This window comes from Protomyctophum bolini (genome assembly GCF_963924005.1).
Source record: "Protomyctophum bolini genome assembly, chromosome: 14".
NCBI classification, from domain to species: Eukaryota; Metazoa; Chordata; class Actinopteri; order Myctophiformes; family Myctophidae; genus Protomyctophum; species Protomyctophum bolini.
Genome location: NC_137875.1, coordinates 35,959,578 through 35,979,990, shown reverse-complemented (window position 1 = coordinate 35,979,990; position 20,413 = coordinate 35,959,578). Strand labels below are relative to the sequence as shown.

Below are 20,413 nucleotides of genomic sequence, written 5' to 3'. Positions count from 1 at the left end.
CTGTTGTTTGAGCTTTCTTTTAATTCAGAGGCAAGGTAAAGGGACATTTCTAAAGTGTGTACATTAATATGTTATTTTCAGGTAAAACTGCTGCTCCTACCACTTGAAAAATGACAGCTTCAAATCTATACAAATGGTCATGTCACAATTAAATTTACTCATCATTGACTGCACAGGAAGCCAAACAGTTTCATTGAAAGTTCAAACTTGAAGCAACTAGTTCATTTCTGATGAGATCACTTGTGTAAGTCACTTAACCCATTCTGGACGGGAACCCGTTTGTTTTAACTAAGCATTATTTAGCCATAGAAAAATGCGTGATACGAGCTTGCAAGTCTATTTTTGAAAAATCCTGAAAATGTCACACAAATCTTTGAATATATTATTCTTTCAGAAGACTATTTATTTCGACGTCAGGCCTAAATGTTTACTTTGACCAGTGTCCCTGGATCTACTTCTCATGCCTCTACACCAAATATTTCCCCCAAAATAGCTGCTCTACAAGCTCACATGGGACACGCCATGAGCTTGTAGATCTGCTATTATTTAATGAAAGTTTGCCCCAGACAATAGTGACGGTGGTAGTAGTAGGGGTGTAAATTATACATTTTAACCCATGGCCTGAAAAAAGTTTGCTCTGAAAGAATATATATTCAAAGATTTATTATTTATTCAAAGTATAACATAATGCTTAAAACACCAAAAGGGGTTCCCGTCTAGAATGGGTTAATTAGAAAGGTTTGGTTGCCAAAGAGTGGTCTTCTAGTACTCTTCTCCTTCTTCATCCTCTTCTCCGACACTGTCGGCTCCCACCTCTTCGTAATCCTTCTCCAGGGCGGCCATGTCCTCTCTGGCCTCAGAGAACTCGCCCTCCTCCATGCCCTCACCAACGTACCAGTGGACGAAGGCCCTCTTGGCATACATCAGGTCAAACTTGTGGTCAAGACGAGCCCAGGCCTCAGCTATGGCTGTGGTGTTGCTCAGCATGCATACAGCCCTCTGGACCTTGGCCAGGTCTCCACCAGGAACCACTGTGGGAGGCTGGTAGTTTATGCCCACCTTGAAGCCTGTAGGGCACCAGTCCACAAACTGGATGCTGCGCCTGGTCTTGATTGTTGCGATGGCAGAGTTGACGTCTTTTGGCACCACATCCCCACGGTACAGCAGACAGCATGCCATGTATTTACCATGACGAGGATCACACTTCACCAACTGACTGGCCGGCTCAAAACAGGCATTGGTGATGTCTGCAACAGACAGCTGCTCGTGATAGGCCTTCTCAGCAGAAATTACTGGTGCGTAAGTGGCCAGGGGGAAGTGGATACGTGGGTATGGCACCAAGTTGGTCTGGAACTCTGTCAGGTCAACATTCAGGGCTCCGTCAAAGCGAAGTGAGGCAGTGATTGAGGACAAAACCTGGGCAATTAGCCTGTTGAGGTTAATGTAACTTGGCCTCTCAATGTCCAGGTTCCTACGGCAGATGTCATAGATGGCCTCATTGTCCACCATGAAGGCACAGTCGGAGTGCTCCAGAGTGGTGTGGGTGGTGAGGATAGAGTTGTAGGGCTCCACTACCGCAGTGGAGATCTGGGGAGCTGGGTAGATTGCAAACTCAAGCTTAGATTTCTTCCCATAATCAACAGAGAGCCGCTCCATTAACAGGGACGTGAAGCCAGAGCCAGTGCCACCACCAAAGCTGTGAAAAATAAAAAATCCCTGGAGGCCAGAGCACTGGTCAGCCTGAAAGAGAAGAAGAATAAGTTGGTCAAAAACGGAAGCTACAAGCTAAGCAGTTTTAGCCAAGAACAACAAAGTCAGAGCCCTCACCAGCTTGCGAGTTCTGTCCAGGACCAGGTCAATGATCTCCTTGCCAATAGTGTAGTGCCCACGGGCGTAGTTGTTGGCAGCATCCTCCTTTCCTGTGATCATCTGCTCAGGGTGAAACAGCTGCCGGTATGTTCCATGACGCACCTCATCTGTCAATGGAAGGTTTTCAGTAGACTTTTATTATTACTTTTTTTTTTCTAAGCTTCTAAGTCTGTTCTTTGTTAAATGATGTGCAGAATTCATTAAGCTGCAATCACACAGTACCTTTGGCACAAAACTACTTGATTATGTTACACATTTCATGTAATGTTAGATATGTTTTTGATTAACCCAGTCTGGGTGGGAACCCCTTGGTGTTTTAAGCATTATGTTATACTTTAGCTATTGGAAAAATAGCAGATCTACAAGCTCATAGCACAGCACGAGTGCCGTGCTACGAGCTTGTAGATCTGCCATTTTTGAAAAATCGTGAAAATGTGGCACAAATTTTAATATATATTCTTTCAGAGCGAACGTTTTTAACAAAAAATGTATGGGGGACGTAGACATGAAAAAGGTTGAGCACCACTGACATAGAAAGATGGGTTTTTCAGAAAACGGACAGTATTTAGAAGACATTTGTAGAATCGTCCTCTAATGGGTTAACAAAATAGCCCAAGAACTTTATAAAGTCCAAACCTTTTCCAGGGCTAGAAAACAGTTTTCCATTTCAAAATATTTTCAGGAATGTCATGACCATCTGAACCAGTCATCTTCATTGGGGCTAGTACTGATACTGACCAATGACAGTGGGTTCCAGGTCGACAAAGATGGCCCTGGGGACGTGCTTTCCTCCACCAGTTTCACTGAAGAAGGTGTTGAAGGCGTCATCATTCACACCAACATTCTTGTCACTGGGCATCCGTCCGTCAGGCTGTATGCCATGCTCCAGACAGTACAGCTCCCAGCAAGCATTGCCCATCTGGACTCCGGCTTGGCCCACATGCATAGAAATACACTCACGCTGCAAAAGAAGAAGTGAAAAGCAGCAAAAACAAATGAGAACTCTGAATTGATCATTATAGACAGTAGTAAAATGTAGTGATGCACCAAATATTCAGCTGCAGAAAATATTTGCAGCAAATGGCTAAAAATGCATTTTCGGCCCAGTCGGTTTCGGCCCCAATAGGCAGAAATTGTATCACTGAATAGTGTATGCAATTAATGCATTCAAAAGAGCTGAATAAAAGCTTTATGGACCCATAATAGTGATTAGGGATGTGCCGATGAGACATTTTGGCCGATCGATATGCGATATAATTAATTGCCGTTATGACCGATGTCAATAGGATCTCATTCTGTATTGAAAAATTGTCCATTCTGAAAAATACATAACAGGGCACTGCAGGCTTAGGCAAGTCAGATTTAACTTTAATACCTTTTATATTTAATATTGTGAGCTTGTAGATCTGTTCAAGCTGTTACCTTGGGCTTGTTTATCTGTAAAGACAGACCATTAATCGAACCGATGCCGATTAATCTAAAAACAACTACAAGCGGCCGATACCGATGTGTTTGCCATAACCATTTATTTTGCCATAAATCAGGTAGCTTTATGCCATGACAGCAATGGTAGGAAAAAATATATCATATTCGGATATTCTGTATTTGGCCAAGAGTTTCCTATATATATATATACGGTATTGGCCAAGAATTTCCCTTTTTGTGCATACCTAGTAAAATGGCTACCCAATTCTGTAAATGGCCATTATAGAAGACAAATAAGTCACATGTCCTCACATCCTCCATGTCAAGACAGCAAACACCTCACATCCTGAGCCAGTCAGTACCCCAGTTATCATTTCATTATAGTAGCAGATGAAGTGCCGGTAGCCATAAAGCTACATATAGCATTATGGTGGAGATAGTGTAATGGAATAATTAGTCTCAAAACCTCTTGCATTGAATACGGTGTCTGTCAAGAGTTTCTGGTTCAAAACTACAGGAGGGTAAAACATGGCAGGCTACACAAGGCCTGCCAGTACTGAGTACTCCTTGATGCAAGCAAAGCTGTAGCTAAATCATGGGTGTGTCACTGTCACGGTTAGCTCTGGTCCATAGCTCTAATGCGCGCATTAGAGCTATTACTGCGTAGCCTACTGCGCAGGGCAGAATCGTAGAAGGCTATGGACCAGAGCTATGTCACGGTGTGCAAATGACATGATGCAGGCAACCATATTGACATAAATAGGGCATCTCTTCCTTTATGCAACAGCCTACACATACCAGTAGCCTTTACAGTCAGCCTAATTAGCAATTGGTAACACCTGGAAGTGGGACAGGAATGCAACATAGCTCTGGTCCATAGCATAATTTAGCATTAGGCAGGGCTACACATTACCCTACCGTACATTGAAGTTAATATGGCTACTGTGGAAAAAGTTTGCCATCTAAATTATGCTGCTTGCACATTGGCACACCTAAACCGAACACCCATTAGTCATGATGTTTTTATCCTTGTGTGTGTTGCTGATTCGCTGAATATGCCACAGGATAAACATATTAAGCTATGCCATTTGTTTACGGTTTTCCAGTTCACATTAAACACTGCAGAAGGGTAGAAACATGGCAGGGCAGGCGAGTACAAACTACAAAGACAACACACCGTACGTGATGCAGAGGCTGTAACATGACAAAATATGAACCCCGCAGGGCCATCACTCACTCAGCAACATGGGAGGGGTGAATTGGAAAACGCAAAATCATCCTAGGGCTAGGCTGACCGGCGATAAACAAAACAACTTGACAGTCAGCCGCAGTCAATTTGCGACCAAAATAGTTTTGGTTTAAAATAATGAATCCCAAAAAGACAGTTGTTTTTCAGAAATAAATAGTTTACTTTATATCGGTAGGCTACTCACCATTTTTATTTTTTTGTCCGCTCGACGCTGAAACCCACGTCACCTCGTGCTGTTCACTCACTATACCGACCGGCGAATGAATTCCTCTAGAGTCTAGAAGCATCTAGACGTGATTTATACTTGGTTGTGTCGGTGTCGCGCACCGAAAAGAGCCGATCTACATAATGACAACGCGTCATATCCGTGAAGCGTTGTGAGCTTGTAGATCGGGGCTATATTATCGCGCGTTCGAGTTTGATTACAAACTGCTCTGGTTTAGATTGTCTCCGAGGCTGCAGCAGTTAAGTGCCCCGGGCGAGGCTTCCCTCCCCATCAGCTCCCATTGAAATATAATATTTCTCAGACTCAGAGTCAGTCAGATATTGTTACGGTCTGAGTCGTCTGTGTGAGCCAGCGGATACGGAAACTGTGCGTGTGTGTGTTTGTGTGTGTGTGTGTGTGTGGGTGTGTGTGTGTGTGTGTGTGTGTGTGTGTGTGTGTGTGTGTGTGTGTGTGTGTGTGTGCGTGCGCGTGTGTGCATGAGTGTGTGTGTGTGTGTGTGTGTGTGCGTGTGTGCGTGCGTGTACTACAGTAAGTGGTTAATGTATGTTTAGTAGCTTAGTAACTAGTAACCAGTGAGAGATGTAAAAAAGTATTGAATAGGCTACTCAAGTACTTAAAGGGGAATTCCACTCATTTTCAACATTTTACTATATCATTAATATACCTTAGAGCTGTTGTGTGGAAATAAAAAAAAACATTCTGTGTTTCGTATAATTGTAGGTCTGAAAAAAATCATTAACATTGTGAAGTACATATTGATGACATCATCAAGATGTCGTTCACAATGTTAATGATTGATGATGATGGGGGAATGTTTTATTATTTCCACACAACAGCTCTAACGTATATTAATGACATAGTAAAATGTTGAATCTCCCTCTGAAAATGAGTGGAAATTGTGGAATTCCCCTTTAATCTGTACTTTACTAGAGGATTTGTATTTGTGGAGCTAGGATACTGCCTGGTTATTATGACTCTATCTCTACATTAATACCGTAGGCATATACACAAACTGCACTTGAGCTATATTTGGGTAAAGTGGTGATAATATAATGAGTCTTGACTATGGTCTTGACACATTCAAGTATCTGACAATGTATAAAGTCACCATACCAAGGTGAGGCAGTATTGTGTTGTTCTAAAAATCTTTATTAAACAAGATATTGGTAGCAGAGTGGAGTAAGTGAAAAGACTGCAGCAACTGCAACAACAAGACAGGTGAGTACTATAAAATGTAACAAGAACCAATAAAAACAAAGGTAAAACATTATTCTTTTTTAAATGTTGACATGCCCAAAATATGGATGCCAGTGTAGGTATTTGCAAAATAAAACGTCTGGGTTTCCGAGGCTAGTATTTGCATGACTTGAAACTGAATTATCCTCAAACTTTTATTTTAAATGGCAACAACACAAGTTGAAAAGGTTACGCATACGAAATATAAAAACAGATGTGAGATGCGACATTGAAGTCATCCAAAGCCTTTCCTGCTAAAACACAGTTCAGTACTATAACATGAAACTCCATCATGTCAATGTCAACCACATTTTTTAATGGCTTTAAATTAGCAGCCTCAGTGAGAACTAAAAACTATTATTCCTAGTTGGTGGCCTGTTGGCCATTTGTTTTTCTGCATTAATAAGTCACCTCCACATATTAAAATAAAGTATTTTACATTCAAGTACATGAACAATGGATGTTATCAGTGGCGTGTCCAGACTTTTTTGACTGGGGTGGTCCTATTTGGGCATGCACACACACATACACTATTGTAATAGCATTATACAATTTTTTTGTCCACTACTACCAATAATATCTACTTTTATAACTAACTGTTTTTGTTATATTTGAAGATTGTCAAACAAATCATTCTAATTTAAAAGAGGAATACACCTACTAGCTGCAACACAAGTGTGTGGTACCGACCATACAAATTATTTGTATGGTGCCACGTGCCACTGGTATGTAGGTGTATCCATCACAAATAACATAAGTAATTTTGGGGGGCATTTGTAAATATGCGAGAACTTTTCATATGCATTGAAATTAACGTTAATTTCTGGTTCCTTTGGATCACCAATATGTTTGTTTGAGACCAACAATACTGTAATCTGACTAAGGAAGGACAATTAATTCTTCAAGACAGCTGCACACCAGAGAAATGGACAGTCTAATACCAAATTGTAATCTTTTACTTTTTAATGCAATAAACAATGGCTTCTATTTCAGCATACTAACTTTCCAGAAAGAGAAAGGCTGTAGTTCCAATTAGCTTGGAATCCCCATTAAAACGTGCCATTGGTAGGCAGGTTTATGAACTGTCCAAAGCCCACGAATGAGACCCTGTGTGAGTAGAAATGGTGCCATCTTATAATGAGCATTAGTGAGGACCAATTATACGAAGATAAAAAAAGTGAACCTTTAAGCTCTATTTCATACTTTCATAGCGGAAATAAATAACTAAAATAAAATTATTAAACGCATAGCCTGTTTTGTTTGTACGATAATTAATGGTCAACTAAGATTTCATGATGGTGACAGAGACTTCATGTGAATACAGACAGAAAATCGCTCCACGAGTAGGCTAGATGCCATCATGCCAGGCGATCTGCGACTGGTACCCATGGAAATATTTGGTGCACGAGATCATACATGGCTTGTTTAGAGTTAGAGGCTGACGTGCATCCGTGCAACTGTTGAATTTACATTGTAACTCTAGTCTAGACTAAAACTGCCACCCCCCCAGAAATGCCACGCTAAAAACACCACTGTTGTTGGTACATCCTTATTCTTTATTAACTAAAGCAACATAAAACATATCTCATATAACTTAAATTAGTTCAGTTAGTAAGCTAGCAGAGTTGATTAGCCGCGCTGTTTTAGCCATGGACCGATGTCGAGTGTCACTTCAGCTGTGTCAAATCATTGCTGTCCTGTGCGTCACATAGAAAAAACGACCACAATTCAGCTCTTGTCACGGGCGGGCTTGTGATGAGTAAGAATGTGCCATGCAATTTCACAGGATCAAGCCCGGGTGTCACTCCCATGCCTATACCTACCTACCTTCTCACTCACCTTGCATTAAAATGTTTTACTACAGTAGATGCCACAGTAGCTTCCCTGTGTGAAATGCCCTTTAGGCTTGGGGTCTTCAACGTTATTCAGCCCAAGGACCCCTTAGCCGAGAGAGAAGAAGCATGCAGGGACCCCCCCCCCCCCCCCCCTACATATTGTATAAAATTGTGTTGCATATTAAACTTTTTCATAGACTTGTTTGACAGCACTATCATCAGTGTATGTTGGATTCATGTCAATGTTTCAGACATTTAACCCATTAAGGACGGGAACCTTTCAAGACGGGAACCCATTTTGGGTTCCCTAAGAAAACTTAGGTCAGGATTTAGAAGGCGTTTTCAGAATCGGCCTCAGGTCTAAATCGGTTAACCAGTAAACTTGACCTTTCACTCTTGGTATGCCCTTTTCCCCCCTTAGCCTCTTTGTCGAAATAGCAGATCTACATTAGCTACGAGCTTGTTTGTAGATCTGCTACTTTTGGCTAAAGTACTCCTCTGAATAGTGATGCTAGGGCTCAAGTGGTTAAAAAAACAGATCCTATCACACAATTAAGATTTTGCTCGCCCCCCCCAGTAGTAACACTGAGGACCCCCTAGGGGACCCCCCTGTTGAAGACCACCTGCTTCAGGCTTAAATGTCGATGGCGGTCCTTTCCAGCCTGATTTGCCTCCGTCCCTCCAGCAAAAAGGACAACACCGTCGCCCAGCGCTGCCGCATGGACCTCTGTCGGACTATCTCGGTGGTGTCGCAGTGTCTGAAGTACGTGGTCGTGCCCATGGCGATGCCGTCGAACTGTTCGCTCAGCAGCCACGTCTCCCAGAGGAGCGTCAGCCCGTTCATCACCGCCAGCGCCACCACCCACGACTCATTGCCCAGCAGAGAGAGCCACGAGGTGGCACCGCGGCCCCCCAACTCGGTGACCACGTACAGCAGGTAGTCGGCGGACGTGGCGATGAAGAGGAGGTGGGCGCCGGCCATGGCGAGGATGAAGACCACGAAGAGGCGGTGGTTTTGGCGGCCGATGCACAGGTTGAGAAAGAGGCAGTGGTGGTCGTAGTCCTGCACGCACGCGTCACACAGCTTACAGTGCTTGACATGGTCCGGTTGGAACAGCTGCGGGGAAAAGACCATTAGCACACGGTGCGCTCTTATTAATTCAATTTAATTCAATTCAAAGCAGCTTTGATGGCATGAGAAAACATACGTTTACAGATTCAGGTTATTTATATTCTTTTCAGATTTTAAGTGATAGCTCCTTGCGATGCAGCATCTCATTTTCAAGGGGAAACATGAAACATGAACAAGATACATAAAAACATACAGTAGGCTACACAGATACAGATACATACATTATGTGCACCCACCCCACCAACCACCACATTACATTGCCAAAGCAGGTGTCAAAGTGTTGCCATGTCTGCTTATTATACTATTGGGCTTGTTTTTCTGTAAATTACTTGTAAATATTGTTAATGCAGAGCTTGTTTTTCTGTAAATTACTTGTAGTTAGTGCAGGGACATGCCAAAGGTCGCTATCGTGCATAAATTGTGTTCATAAGCTGTCCAGCCAGCTCCATTATTTCACCAAACCTCCGATGTGTGTGCCCAGCCCAGTGCGACGAATCTGATGTCTGGAATTGCATGATAGTGAAAATGACATTGGTTGCCATTAATACCTTATTTTTAATAATATATCTTGGGTTTTCAATACTGAACACTTCATTCAGCTCATGACTGTCACTGCATCAATCTTAAACCCTTTCCTGTATCTTCACAATGTTACAATTTGCCTTTCAAAAGTGCAGGCAATACTCAGTGGTCTATGAGCTAATATCGCCATCTACTGGACTTCAGTGTTTCACAATTTCTCAAACAGGGTAGCACTAGCACCCTATCCTTTCCTACAATCATTTATTTATTGTCTCCAACAGGCCGAAGGCATGGGGAGAGTATGTTTTGTTACATATATAATTTCTTTCTAAATCTTTTGAAAAATATTCAATGATTTTCAGCCATTTTCAGAAATGTCCAAGAATTTAAAAAAATAACGGTAGACTAACAGAAGCTCATGATGTGGCACATTGTGAGCTATTGCCAGCTATTGCCTGAAGTACTAGGGCTTAAGTGATTACTTCATAATGTATTCTTCCTCTCTGTCGAGTGGAAACCTCATAAAAAATATCAAAAGTAGAATATTTGCAAGCTCTGATTTGCTACTTTTGATATTTTTGCAATGATGCAAATTATAGCCTGTATCTTGCATCCTTAGACACACTAAATTGAGAAATGATGCAATCATGTCACCCTCCGGGGGTCCTGGGACGCAATACTGTACTCAGTACTGTACTGTAACATAATCCACATTAAAAACAAAATCACAGTAAAACATTTAAATTATTATTACAAATTTTGCATGGCCACATCAGACTACGTTAAATAAACAATAAATGTATGTAGAAATCGTCGATCGAAAAGATAACAAATTTGGAGTTAAACACTGCATGACTCCTAAATATGACATAAAATGTCCCTGGGACCCATCTAAAATATTTGATTGATAGATTGAATAGTTTATTAGACGGAATGTATAAACAGCAACAGAGTACAGTCAAACACTCAATCCAAAAAGGAGGATAGCACCAAAACCTTGCGGTCTTGTTTCCATTTAGGCCCTATGCAATCAATTCATAGACACACGATAAAGAGGACGTGAAGGCTTCTTTTGTTTCGTCCTTACAGTCGCGCAAATTTGTATTGTAATTGTCATATAAATAAAATATAATCTAAGCATATATAGCTTGCTGCTTAGCAGAAATTATATGTAACATTATATGTAACCATTTTAAAAGATATTTTTGCGAACGGAAATGACGAACATAATGCCAACTTCCATGTTCGGATTTCTGGAGGTGTAGATCCAGACTCTCTATATAGTATTCGGAGATTGTGGAATATTTGTCTGGCTACGCGAGACAGCCGAGACTAGTTAGTCCATAAACCATAAATCCCCTCCACTGTAGTTCCACCCGTAATATGACATTGTCGGTTCCTACCTCACAGTATGGACAGAACCTGTGTGGGCTCTGGTTGTTCTCCACCAGGTCAGCTACGCAGGTGTAGCGGGGGTCGGAGTCCTGCGTGGCCAGATTCCCCGGGTCCTGGGTCAGAATCTTACAGAACAAGCCCATGACCAGGGAGAAGTGCACCATGGACACCTGGACCAGAGTGCCGGTCGGCCACGCACTTGAACACATGCGGTTAAGGGCCAAAAGCTGACTGTCACTTTCACATATACAAGAGGAGATAACTACAGTCTCGGAAACATGTATTACTTGAGTAAAAGGTGTCAGTCAATTTCTGTAATGTAAAATACTCAAACGTATTATTTGGTATCAAAATGTACTTTAAGTACCAAAAGTAGAAAGTACTCATTATGCCATTTTCAAGTGTAGACAAATCTTTTGAAAATAGCAGATCTACAAGCTCACAATGTGTCACGATGCGACACACTGTATTTTGATTATTTTTTTTACTATTTTGAAAAATATTTAAAAAATAGTTCAAATATAGCCAAATGACAAGCTCATGACGTCCACTAAAATGTAAACATTAAAACATTAAAGCGCACCAGATGGGGTCGTCTCGAGCACCACTGATACAGAAACATAGGTTTTTCAGAAAACTGTCAGGATTTAGAAGACATTTCTTTAAATTTCGATGTCAGGCCTAAATGGGTTAAACATAAACATAGGTCAAACTAATTTTTTTAAGGATATTGGGCATTATTCTTGCATAGAAGCAGAGGAGAGAGTGGAACAGTCCAGCTATGAGCGTTCCCAGGTAGATGGGGTTGGGTAACCTGGAACAAACACACAAGAAGAAAACAGCGATCACTCAAGGAAAACAACAGATTTGTTTTTCAACTCAAATCTTTGCTTCCACTGCCAAATACATATCAACGTTTTTGCGTGTGCAAATAAAAGAGACTAAAAAGCAGTTTTACTACAGACTAAACTTTTGGTGATACCTCATCCATTCATTAGAAAATCGACCAGAAGAGTAAGAGGGGAAATAACTGTGTGAAAGGCAGCGGCAAACGGAAGGCTCTTTAAAATGGCTACAAGCTACAAGCTTGTAGATGGGCTATTTTCTACAGTGTAAACTCAGGCATTTACGACGCCTGCCGAAATACATTTTAGTCTACTAAAAAACTGTAGATTTAGACATTTAGTCGACTAAAATCTTATGATATTTAGACGACCAAGACTAATGCCTAATGCTAAATCAAAAGGTGCTGTCAGAGTATGAACAGTGAACAAGGGCTATAAGTAGCCTTGCCGAGCCATGGGGCCCATATGGCAGGAGCCTATCTCCTGTTTCTGTAGCGTGAGGCAGCTTCGAACCCCGACCTCCCAGTCTGAGGGTGGACACTCTAACCACAAGACCACTGAGCTGGTGAACAAGGGCTATACCTGTGGTTAAGTGGTCATGCGGTGGTACATACCTGTGGTATGTGGTCATGCGGTGGTACATACCTGTGGTATGTGGTCATGCGGTGGTACATACCTGTGGTATGTGGTCATGCGGTGGTGCATACCTGTGGTATGTGGTCATGCGGTGGTACATACCTGTGGTATGTGGTCATGCGGTGGTACATACCTGTGGTATGTGGTCATGCGGTGGTACATACCTGTGGTATGTGGTCATGCGGTGGTACATACCTGTGGTATGTGGTCATGCGGTGGTACATACCTGTGGTATGTGGTCATGCGGTGGTACATACCTGTGGTATGTGGTCATGCGGTGGTACATACCTGTGGTATGTGGTCATGCGGTGGTACATACCTGTGGTATGTGGTCATGCGGTGGTACATACCTGTGGTATGTGGTCATGCGGTGGTACATACCTGTGGTATGTGGTCATGCGGTGGTACATACCTGTGGTATGTGGTCATGCGGTGGTACTGGGTGAAGATGCTTCTGGCCAACCAGGGGAACAGCAGGCTGCATGTCAGCCCGCCGTAGCCGCCCATCACCGACGCTATCAGCAGGATAGCAGCTCCACCCACGGATGGAAACAGCAGCGTCCAGTAATAGAGGGCTAATCAGAGGACAAAATAATAATGATGAACCTGTCGTTGCTCTGCCGTCAGGACAGAAACCTCTCATCTCCACGTTTTAACTTTTTGTGTTTTTTCCGTAAATTAACCCATTAAGACCTGAGAACAGATTCTACTAAATGTCTTCCAAATCATGGCAGTTTTCTGAAAAGCCTATGTTTCTATGTTAGTGGTGCTCACTAACCCCTCCCCATAAACAAATATTTTTAAATTGTACATTTGCTACTTTTGCAATTTTTTGTTATTTGAATCCTGGAAAGTAGCGGTTTGCTCGGTTTGATCAGCACAATCAATATCATTATTTGTTTGTTTTTTATTGCATGCAGCATCTCATTTTTGAGGGTGTCCCATAAAACAAAAACCATTATGTTTTTTTTTTTACCATTGCCATGATCCTCTTTGGGTCTGTGGTGAATTGGCTCGTTGATGTAGCGACTCAGGAGTTTGGTCAGCTGCTGATGTCTGGAAGAACAAGCATATTGTTGCTGTCAGGCAGGAACCAGTTTATCTCCCTCCATATTCTAACCTTTTGCTTTCCGAAGATTTATGCCCAAATTGAACAAAAGCATCAACTGTAGCACAAGATCCACAAGCTCAAAACGTGGCACGAAGCGACGTGTTTTGAGCTTGTAGATCTACTTGACTTAAAAAATAATAATGATAATAAATATATATATATATTCAAAGATAGCAGATCTTACTATGAGCTTGCAATTGCATATCTGCTATTTTTGAATTGCTAACCAATGTGCTATAGCTAAAATCTAAAACGACACAGATGCTTTCCCGGTTTTAACAGATGAGAACAAAACAATTACCGGTAAACCAAAAATAAGGGGATATTTACTTGCGAGTCGCGACCCATAAAAAACAAATGCGCCCGCCACCCAAACTTGGCTCGAGAGACCCACTGTTTGTGAAACGGTGCTCTAGCCTCTTGTACGGTGTGTACTGACCGGAAGGTCTTGCCCTGCCTGCTGAGGTCCAGAGGGGTCAGTCCACTGTGGTTCCTCTCATGCAGCAGTCTGTAGCCGGCCTTCTGCAGCAGCGTCCAGCACACCTCCACACAGCCCCGCTCCGCTGCCACGTGCAGCGCTGTCGCACCCTGCTGGTCAACCGCATCCACTGCACACCTCTGGCAAACAGGAGGCCGAGTACAAGGTTGTTATAGTAGTTAACATTAAAAAAATGCTAAAGTAGCAGGTCAACAAGCTCGGATCTGTGACTATTGTTGCTTTTGTGACGCTGCAGTAAGATCAAGATCAACACCCATGTGAAGATAACAGATGAGAGGATTTTGCCCGACAGAGACGTTATGCTTTAGGCCACGGAATCACATTTTATTCCATGTTTTCTCTGGGAAAACCCCAATGAGGAACCCCAATCTACACTGTGAAATCCTCAGTGTTTATTTAACTCTGAATGGAGGCAATTTCCATTTGTCCTCCATGGATCAATTTGTACACTCTAAGGGGCCGTTCACACTGTCTCCTCGGTGTCTCCTGTGTCTTCTGTGTGTCGCAAGCTCGCAATTCATTTTCAATGGGAGAGTCACATTTGACGAGACAACCTTGTTCCATGGGGGGGGGGGAGGTGTGCAGAAGACTGCCAGGGAGCAAGCTTGTCTCGTCAAACCATGTGACTCCCACTGAAAATGAATTGCAGGTACATTTGGACCCTGCCCTGGTAATCCCCGGACCCGACATGGAGAAAGAGGGATGAAGAGGGTCACAGCTAAATGACTGATATAGTTAGGAACCAAATGGTCTTCTTATTGTGGGACATGTATATAAGCAAATGTGGTCCTATGTGTCAGTCTCACGGTAGGGTCTCACGGTCAACCTAGAAGGCAATTTTTGCAATGGATAATATAAAAAGGGTGAGAATCACTGATCTACTGTAAATGTTTCAGACATCATGAATGCATGCTTTCAACACAGGTGTGGTGCATAGTGGGTGTTTGAATGACTTGTGAAAACAAGCTACGTATATATTCAACTGCCAATAACGTATTCATTGATTATTCTATAACTTATAGATCTATAACTCTATTCTATAACTTATCTTTTACAATAGCTCGATTATCTGTTGCATCCCCACTTGGCACGCTTAGTGTGTGTGTGTGTGTGTGTGTGTGTGTGTGTGTGTGTGTGTGTGTGTGTGTGTGTGACTATGTGTGTGTGTGTGTGTGTGTGTGTGTGACTGTGTGTGTGTGTGTGTGTGTGACTGTGTGTGTGTGTGCATGTACGGTGTTTCACCTGGACTCGGAGCAGATAGCGGACCACCTCTGTGTTGCCAGTGGACGCGGCCAAGTGGAGAGGTGTGACTCGGTACAGGTCTGTGTCAGAGAACCGGAACATGCCCGTCTCCCACAGGTAGTGCATGGCGACGCTGAGGAGAACAGGACAACAACCACAACCAGCCCAGGCATTACATCGTTGTTGTCGGGAAGAAACCTCTTATCTCTAGGGTTGTCCAGGTCCGATCAGAAATCGAGGCCGATCATGTCATTTCATCAAATGATCGGAAATCGGATCGGGTGAAAATTAAACGTGAACGGGACATCCCTAGTATCAATATTATATCTATGTTGTGATAGTGTTAGGCCCATAGACTGTCTAAGGTTGCCTGATGCTTTGTTGTGTGCCAGTGTTGCTTGTGAAAAATAGCCTTGTGTACAAACTCGCATCACAAGTTGGGATATTGGATCCAATAATGCAACATTACTCCAATAATTTAATGCTATTGATATCCAAATTGTTTTTAGCGTGACAGCTAAGATATCGCCTCAAGCTATATACATTTACAGTAGTTGATGCCTCATCCAAACAAATGGTGCTGTACAATAAATAAAATGAAATAAAACAAGAGAAACACATAGATCAACAATAAAACGGCAACACAATGACAGAGTAGTGATAAAATATATAAACATGCAGTACAGACAGTATTACAAAGAAAAGTGCTTACGAAACAAATGCGTTTTTAGCAGCTTTTTGAATGTGTCGAGGGCAGATCCTGCCCTCTGCCCAGATTCTGGGGTAATTCATTCCATAGTGTAGGGGCTACAACTGCAAAAGCTCTATCGCCTTTAGTGCTTAGTCTTGTATTAGGAACTTTAAGAAGGTCTTTACCTGAAGACCTCAGTGTTCTCACATTTGCTATGGGGGATAATAGTTCAGTTAATTCAGTCAATTGTAAAGCAGCAAGCACAGGGGTGATATGAGACCTTCTGAAAGTGTTCGTTAAAAGTCTGGCAGCTGCATTCTGCACCAACTGGAGGCGGTGTATTGAAGAGCGACTGAGGGTAGTGAATAATGAATTGCAATAGTCCAGCCGGGAAGAAATAAAAGCATGAATGAGTTGTTCCAGATACATACAGGATGATGCCTTTATTCACTGTGGAAAAGATTCCTCGTTTCGTAAATAAATTATTACGTTGCATTATCGGTGCATAATATTCACGTTGACATACAAACAACACTTATGTCCAAAATTGTTACTTTTCAGGATTCAATTTCAAATTTGATTTCAAAGTAGCTGATTTACAATTTAAAAATGCATCACGCCACATTTCGAGCTTGCAGATCTGCTACTTTTGTGTGCTACTTTTGTGTGACGCTGTAGTGTGTGATCAATTAGGGCGTCAGTGGCGATGAAACGCACCTGTGGAATAAAGAGATACCGTGCATAGAGAGAGACGATATGTGGCGGTGGTGTGCGCGGTTTATATTTGACTCACATGTTGCCTCCGGTCACTGCGTGATGCAGGGAGGTCTTCCCCTGAAGGTCGATGATGCGCAGGTCAGCGCCATGCTGCATCATCTGGTGCATGACATAGATGTTCCCATGCCTGGGGAGGACAACCAGTTGTTGTTATTATGACCACACAGGTCTCACTGTCTCTCTCTCTCTCTCTCTACCAGCGACCAACTAACGTTACAGGCCAAAGTCTTCTGTCCCTTAAAATAAAAGGATCCCTGCATGGCCTCATATTAATACACCTTTTACTCCCCCTTGAGGAAAACATGAATAAAATAAATAAGGGCTTATTTAGCCAGGGATAGGGTGGAAACCAAAATGTTACTTTTCAGGATTCAAATTCAAAAGCAGCAAAAGTAGCAGAACGTCAAGCTCGAAACGCGGCGTTTTGTGCCGCGATTCAAGCTTGCGGATCTGCTACTCTTGAAGCTTTTGTGTGACGCATTAATTTACGAAAATACACAAAAAGCTTAAAATATGGAGGTTTCTGCCCGACAGCGACGAGATGATGCACATGCCATGTCGACCAAGTCAAACGCCACTGTCCCTTGCGGGACGTGGGGGGGGGGGCTCATCACGTTCACTGACCTGCAGGCGAAGTGGAAGGCGGTCTGTCCCGCGTCACACGTCAGGTTGGGGTCAGCTCCGTTACTCAGGAAGAGGTCAACCAGCACACGGTTACCATGGAGGGCTGCGTAGTGGAGCGGGGTGAAACCACCCCAACCTGGAGCAAGCACGCACACACACACACACACACACACACACACACACACACACACACACACAATTTCAATTCAATTCAAAGGGCTTTATTGGCATGAGAAAACGTACGTTTACATTGCCAAAGCAGAAAGAACAATACAACAATACAGCAATACAATCAAAACAAAAATGATGTACATTTGAAGGTCAGAATCTTCAATAGATCAAATTCTATGTACCAAGGTCACTCAACTCAATGCAGGTATAGTGCAGGAATATACACAATGATTAGTCTTTAGGGTGGTTGTGTTCCATTTGATATCCTTCTCCTATCACAGCAACTCACAAATCTTGCTGCTGTGTTTGCACATTGTTGTACTTCGCCCAGCAGATATGGGAGTTTTTTGTCATTGGTCATTGGACACACACACACACACACACACACACACACACACACACACACACACACACACACACACACAGAGAGGTGAACCGGTGACCTTCCTTCCTACGATCGGCGTCAACCACCCCAAATTACTATAGCAGTGGTTCTCAACCTGTGGACCGGGGCCTACCAGTCAGGATACTTTGGACCACCAAATAATTGAGAAAACACTAATATTTGAATGATAATCTACTAAATCTAACATTATTTTAACATAATTTTAAAAAGATCTTGAATGAAAATAAAAATTGTGATATCAATAAATAGGAACTTAAAGTATGTTTCTAATTAACTAATATGAAGGCCTGTCCACACCAATGCAACTACTGGCAACTGCTTGCCCAATGGCAGTTGCAAGGAGTTGCATTGGTGTGGACTGGCCTTAAAACAGTTTCGTAGCAAGGAGTTGCGACTAGTTGCATTAGTGCGGTCTGGCCTTTAGCCGGAAAACAATCGACTGATTGATGAATGCACATGGCCCACCCATCTGACCAATTTACATGACAACCTATCGGCTAAGATTTTCAAGTGGGCCCTGGTCCAGTGGTCCAATGGTACTAATAGTAGTTGATGTGGGAAAACGGTTTGAGTGACTCCCTTCAGTGGTGGGGAAAGTACTAAGTAGAAAATGTAGAAATTCCTGGATTCAAAATTATAGTAATACATCAGTTAATGTATGTTTTGTTTTTGTATTAGTAATCTATACAAAATAACTAAATAGTAACTAAAGCTGTCAAAATATGTAGTCGTGGATTAAAAAGTAAACATATCCTTCTGAAATATAGTGTAGGCCTACTGGAAGTATACTATGTAGCATGGATATACTCATGTAAAGTAACCTCTACAGTAAAACTGTACTCAAAGTACTCAAGTAAATTATTTTCCAGCCTGACTCTACCTCAAGTAAAGTAAAAACTCAAAACTGCACAGTAACTGAATACATGTAGGATAATCCATATTTTATACCGTGGCTATTCAGAAATAGCAAATCTACCAGCTCACAGTGCATCACTTTGTGCGGTGCTATGAGCTTATAGATCTGCTATTTATTGGGGGGGAAATCTTGAAAATTAGTGCAAATCTTTGATGTGATTTCTTTTATTTTTATATATAAATATATATATATTTTGTATGACTTTTTGCCTTTATTTAATAGGGTACAGCACAGTAATGTGACAGGAAAGGGGAGAGAGATTTGGGGAAGATATAGGGCAAAGGCTGACGGGCTCAGGACTCGAACTCGCGGCACTCCGTCAGGCTGGATTACCGGCCTAGGTGTGCATTTTTAACACTAAATCTTTACTTCTGGGGTTCCCTGGCACAACATATTTATTTGAGATGGGGGTCACATCCGTATATCCAACATTTTGAGGGTCATACAGTAAAGCACTGTTAGTGGTAGGGTAGCGTACAGTAGGCTAGATCTCTAATGCAGGGGATCTTCAACAGGGGGTCCGGGACACAGGGGTGGGGTCCTTAGAGTTACTACAGGGGGGCACGGCATCTTGTGATATGAACTTTTTCTTTACATTAACCACTTGAACCCCAATATTCCTATTCTATGGGGAACATTAGCAGATCTACTAGCAAATCTACAAGCTGTAGATCTGCTATTTTCGGCAAGGAGGTTTTGTGTTGGGGGGGATGGGAAAGAGCAGAAGTTAATTAAGTATTGAGGTTGTAAGTGGTTAACTGAAAATTCACGTTAATTAAAATGAATCCAACACACACTGATGAGTGCTGTCAAACAAGTCTATGAAGATAAGTTTATATAGGCTATGCAACACATATTGTAATATGTAAAGGCGGTGGGGTCCCTCCCTGCATCATCTCTCTCTCAGCGAAGGGGTCCTTGGACTGAAAAACGTTGAAGACCCCTCACCCCTGCTGCTCCAATGCATTATTATGCTAAATCGTATGATCTTTACCTTTATGCTTGAGGATGGAGCGGTCGCACTGGATCAAGTCGACGCACTGCTCGGTGTTTCCTCTCTGGATACAGTCAAATATGTCTGCAGCACCGCCACCATCATCAGAGCTAGGATGCATGCTGACAGAGAGATAGATAGATGTTATTAATCTAAACAACACACAGCGGGCCCCGGGGGCCCCTCTATCAGTAGCACGGACCGCTAAAGATGCAAAGCCCAGCGGGTCCCTATGCGGTATACTATTATAAACATCGTAATAATGTAAAGCGATACACGGTCGCTACAAAGTAACGGGATCTTTCATTGTTGCTGCAAGCAAAAGAAAAGATTGAAGGAGGAGGCAGAGAGCAGATCACGCCCTGCGCACCTGATTGGCCCACGGGCCGACACGTGACGCATAGGCCCAGCGCTGCGTCAACGGACCACGTGGTCCCTGTTTATTTATAAAATCGTCGTACCACGGTGCTGCTGCATGACGGCTGGCGGCAGTCAATTTAATGTGAGTTCTGAATATATGAGATACATATATATACGGACCAGTACCGTGATATTACGAGTGTTATTTATTCACCACTACATTTTGTGGAAGAACTATCTAACCAGAGGTCC

The 20,413-nt window shown here is 42.5% G+C and overlaps 2 protein-coding genes across 2 annotated transcripts; both read right to left on the bottom strand.

Annotated features, from left to right (window-relative positions):
- Nucleotides 1–11: 11 nt before the first annotated feature.
- On the bottom strand, nt 12–5,065 carry LOC308327769 (tubulin alpha chain-like). Its single transcript, XM_080781310.1, has 4 exons — nt 4,728–5,065; nt 2,608–2,830; nt 1,828–1,976; nt 12–1,740 (listed from the first exon to the last, which is right to left on the bottom strand). Exons 1-4 carry the CDS (start codon nt 4,728–4,730, stop codon nt 763–765), a joined length of 1,353 nt encoding a protein of 450 aa, XP_080637436.1. The 5' UTR covers nt 4,731–5,065; the 3' UTR covers nt 12–762.
- A 2,473-nt stretch (nt 5,066–7,538) lies between these two features.
- LOC308327812 (uncharacterized protein) lies at nt 7,539–20,107 on the bottom strand. The gene is made up of 10 exons (XM_080781365.1): nt 19,802–20,107; nt 17,315–17,450; nt 16,707–16,817; nt 15,223–15,355; nt 13,921–14,099; nt 13,347–13,426; nt 12,783–12,945; nt 11,622–11,703; nt 10,898–11,089; nt 7,539–8,957 (listed from the first exon to the last, which is right to left on the bottom strand). The coding sequence occupies exons 1-10, from the start codon at nt 19,920–19,922 to the stop codon at nt 8,475–8,477; spliced, it is 1,680 nt and encodes a 559-aa protein (XP_080637491.1). The 5' UTR covers nt 19,923–20,107; the 3' UTR covers nt 7,539–8,474.
- Nucleotides 20,108–20,413: the final 306 nt, after the last annotated feature.

What these genes read in the sequence shown, in the direction of transcription:
- LOC308327769 (XM_080781310.1), bottom strand. An exon ending in CCTGGAACCCACTGTCATTG is followed by an intron (nt 1,977 to 2,607) that starts GTCAGTATCAGT and finishes TTCCATTGACAG; the next exon opens with ATGAGGTGCGTCATGGAACA. An exon ending in TGGACAGAACTCGCAAGCTG is followed by an intron (nt 1,741 to 1,827) that starts GTGAGGGCTCTG and finishes CTTCTCTTTCAG; the next exon opens with GCTGACCAGTGCTCTGGCCT.
- LOC308327812 (XM_080781365.1), bottom strand. Translation starts at nt 19,922, where the DNA reads ATGCATCCTAGCTCTGATGATGGTGGCGGTGCTGCAGACATATTTGAC. An exon ending in CTCCATCCTCAAGCATAAAG is followed by an intron (nt 17,451 to 19,801) that starts GTAAAGATCATA and finishes TGCTTGCTCCAG; the next exon opens with GTTGGGGTGGTTTCACCCCG. An exon ending in AGGCAGGGCAAGACCTTCCG is followed by an intron (nt 13,427 to 13,920) that starts GTCAGTACACAC and finishes TTGTTCTTCCAG; the next exon opens with ACATCAGCAGCTGACCAAAC.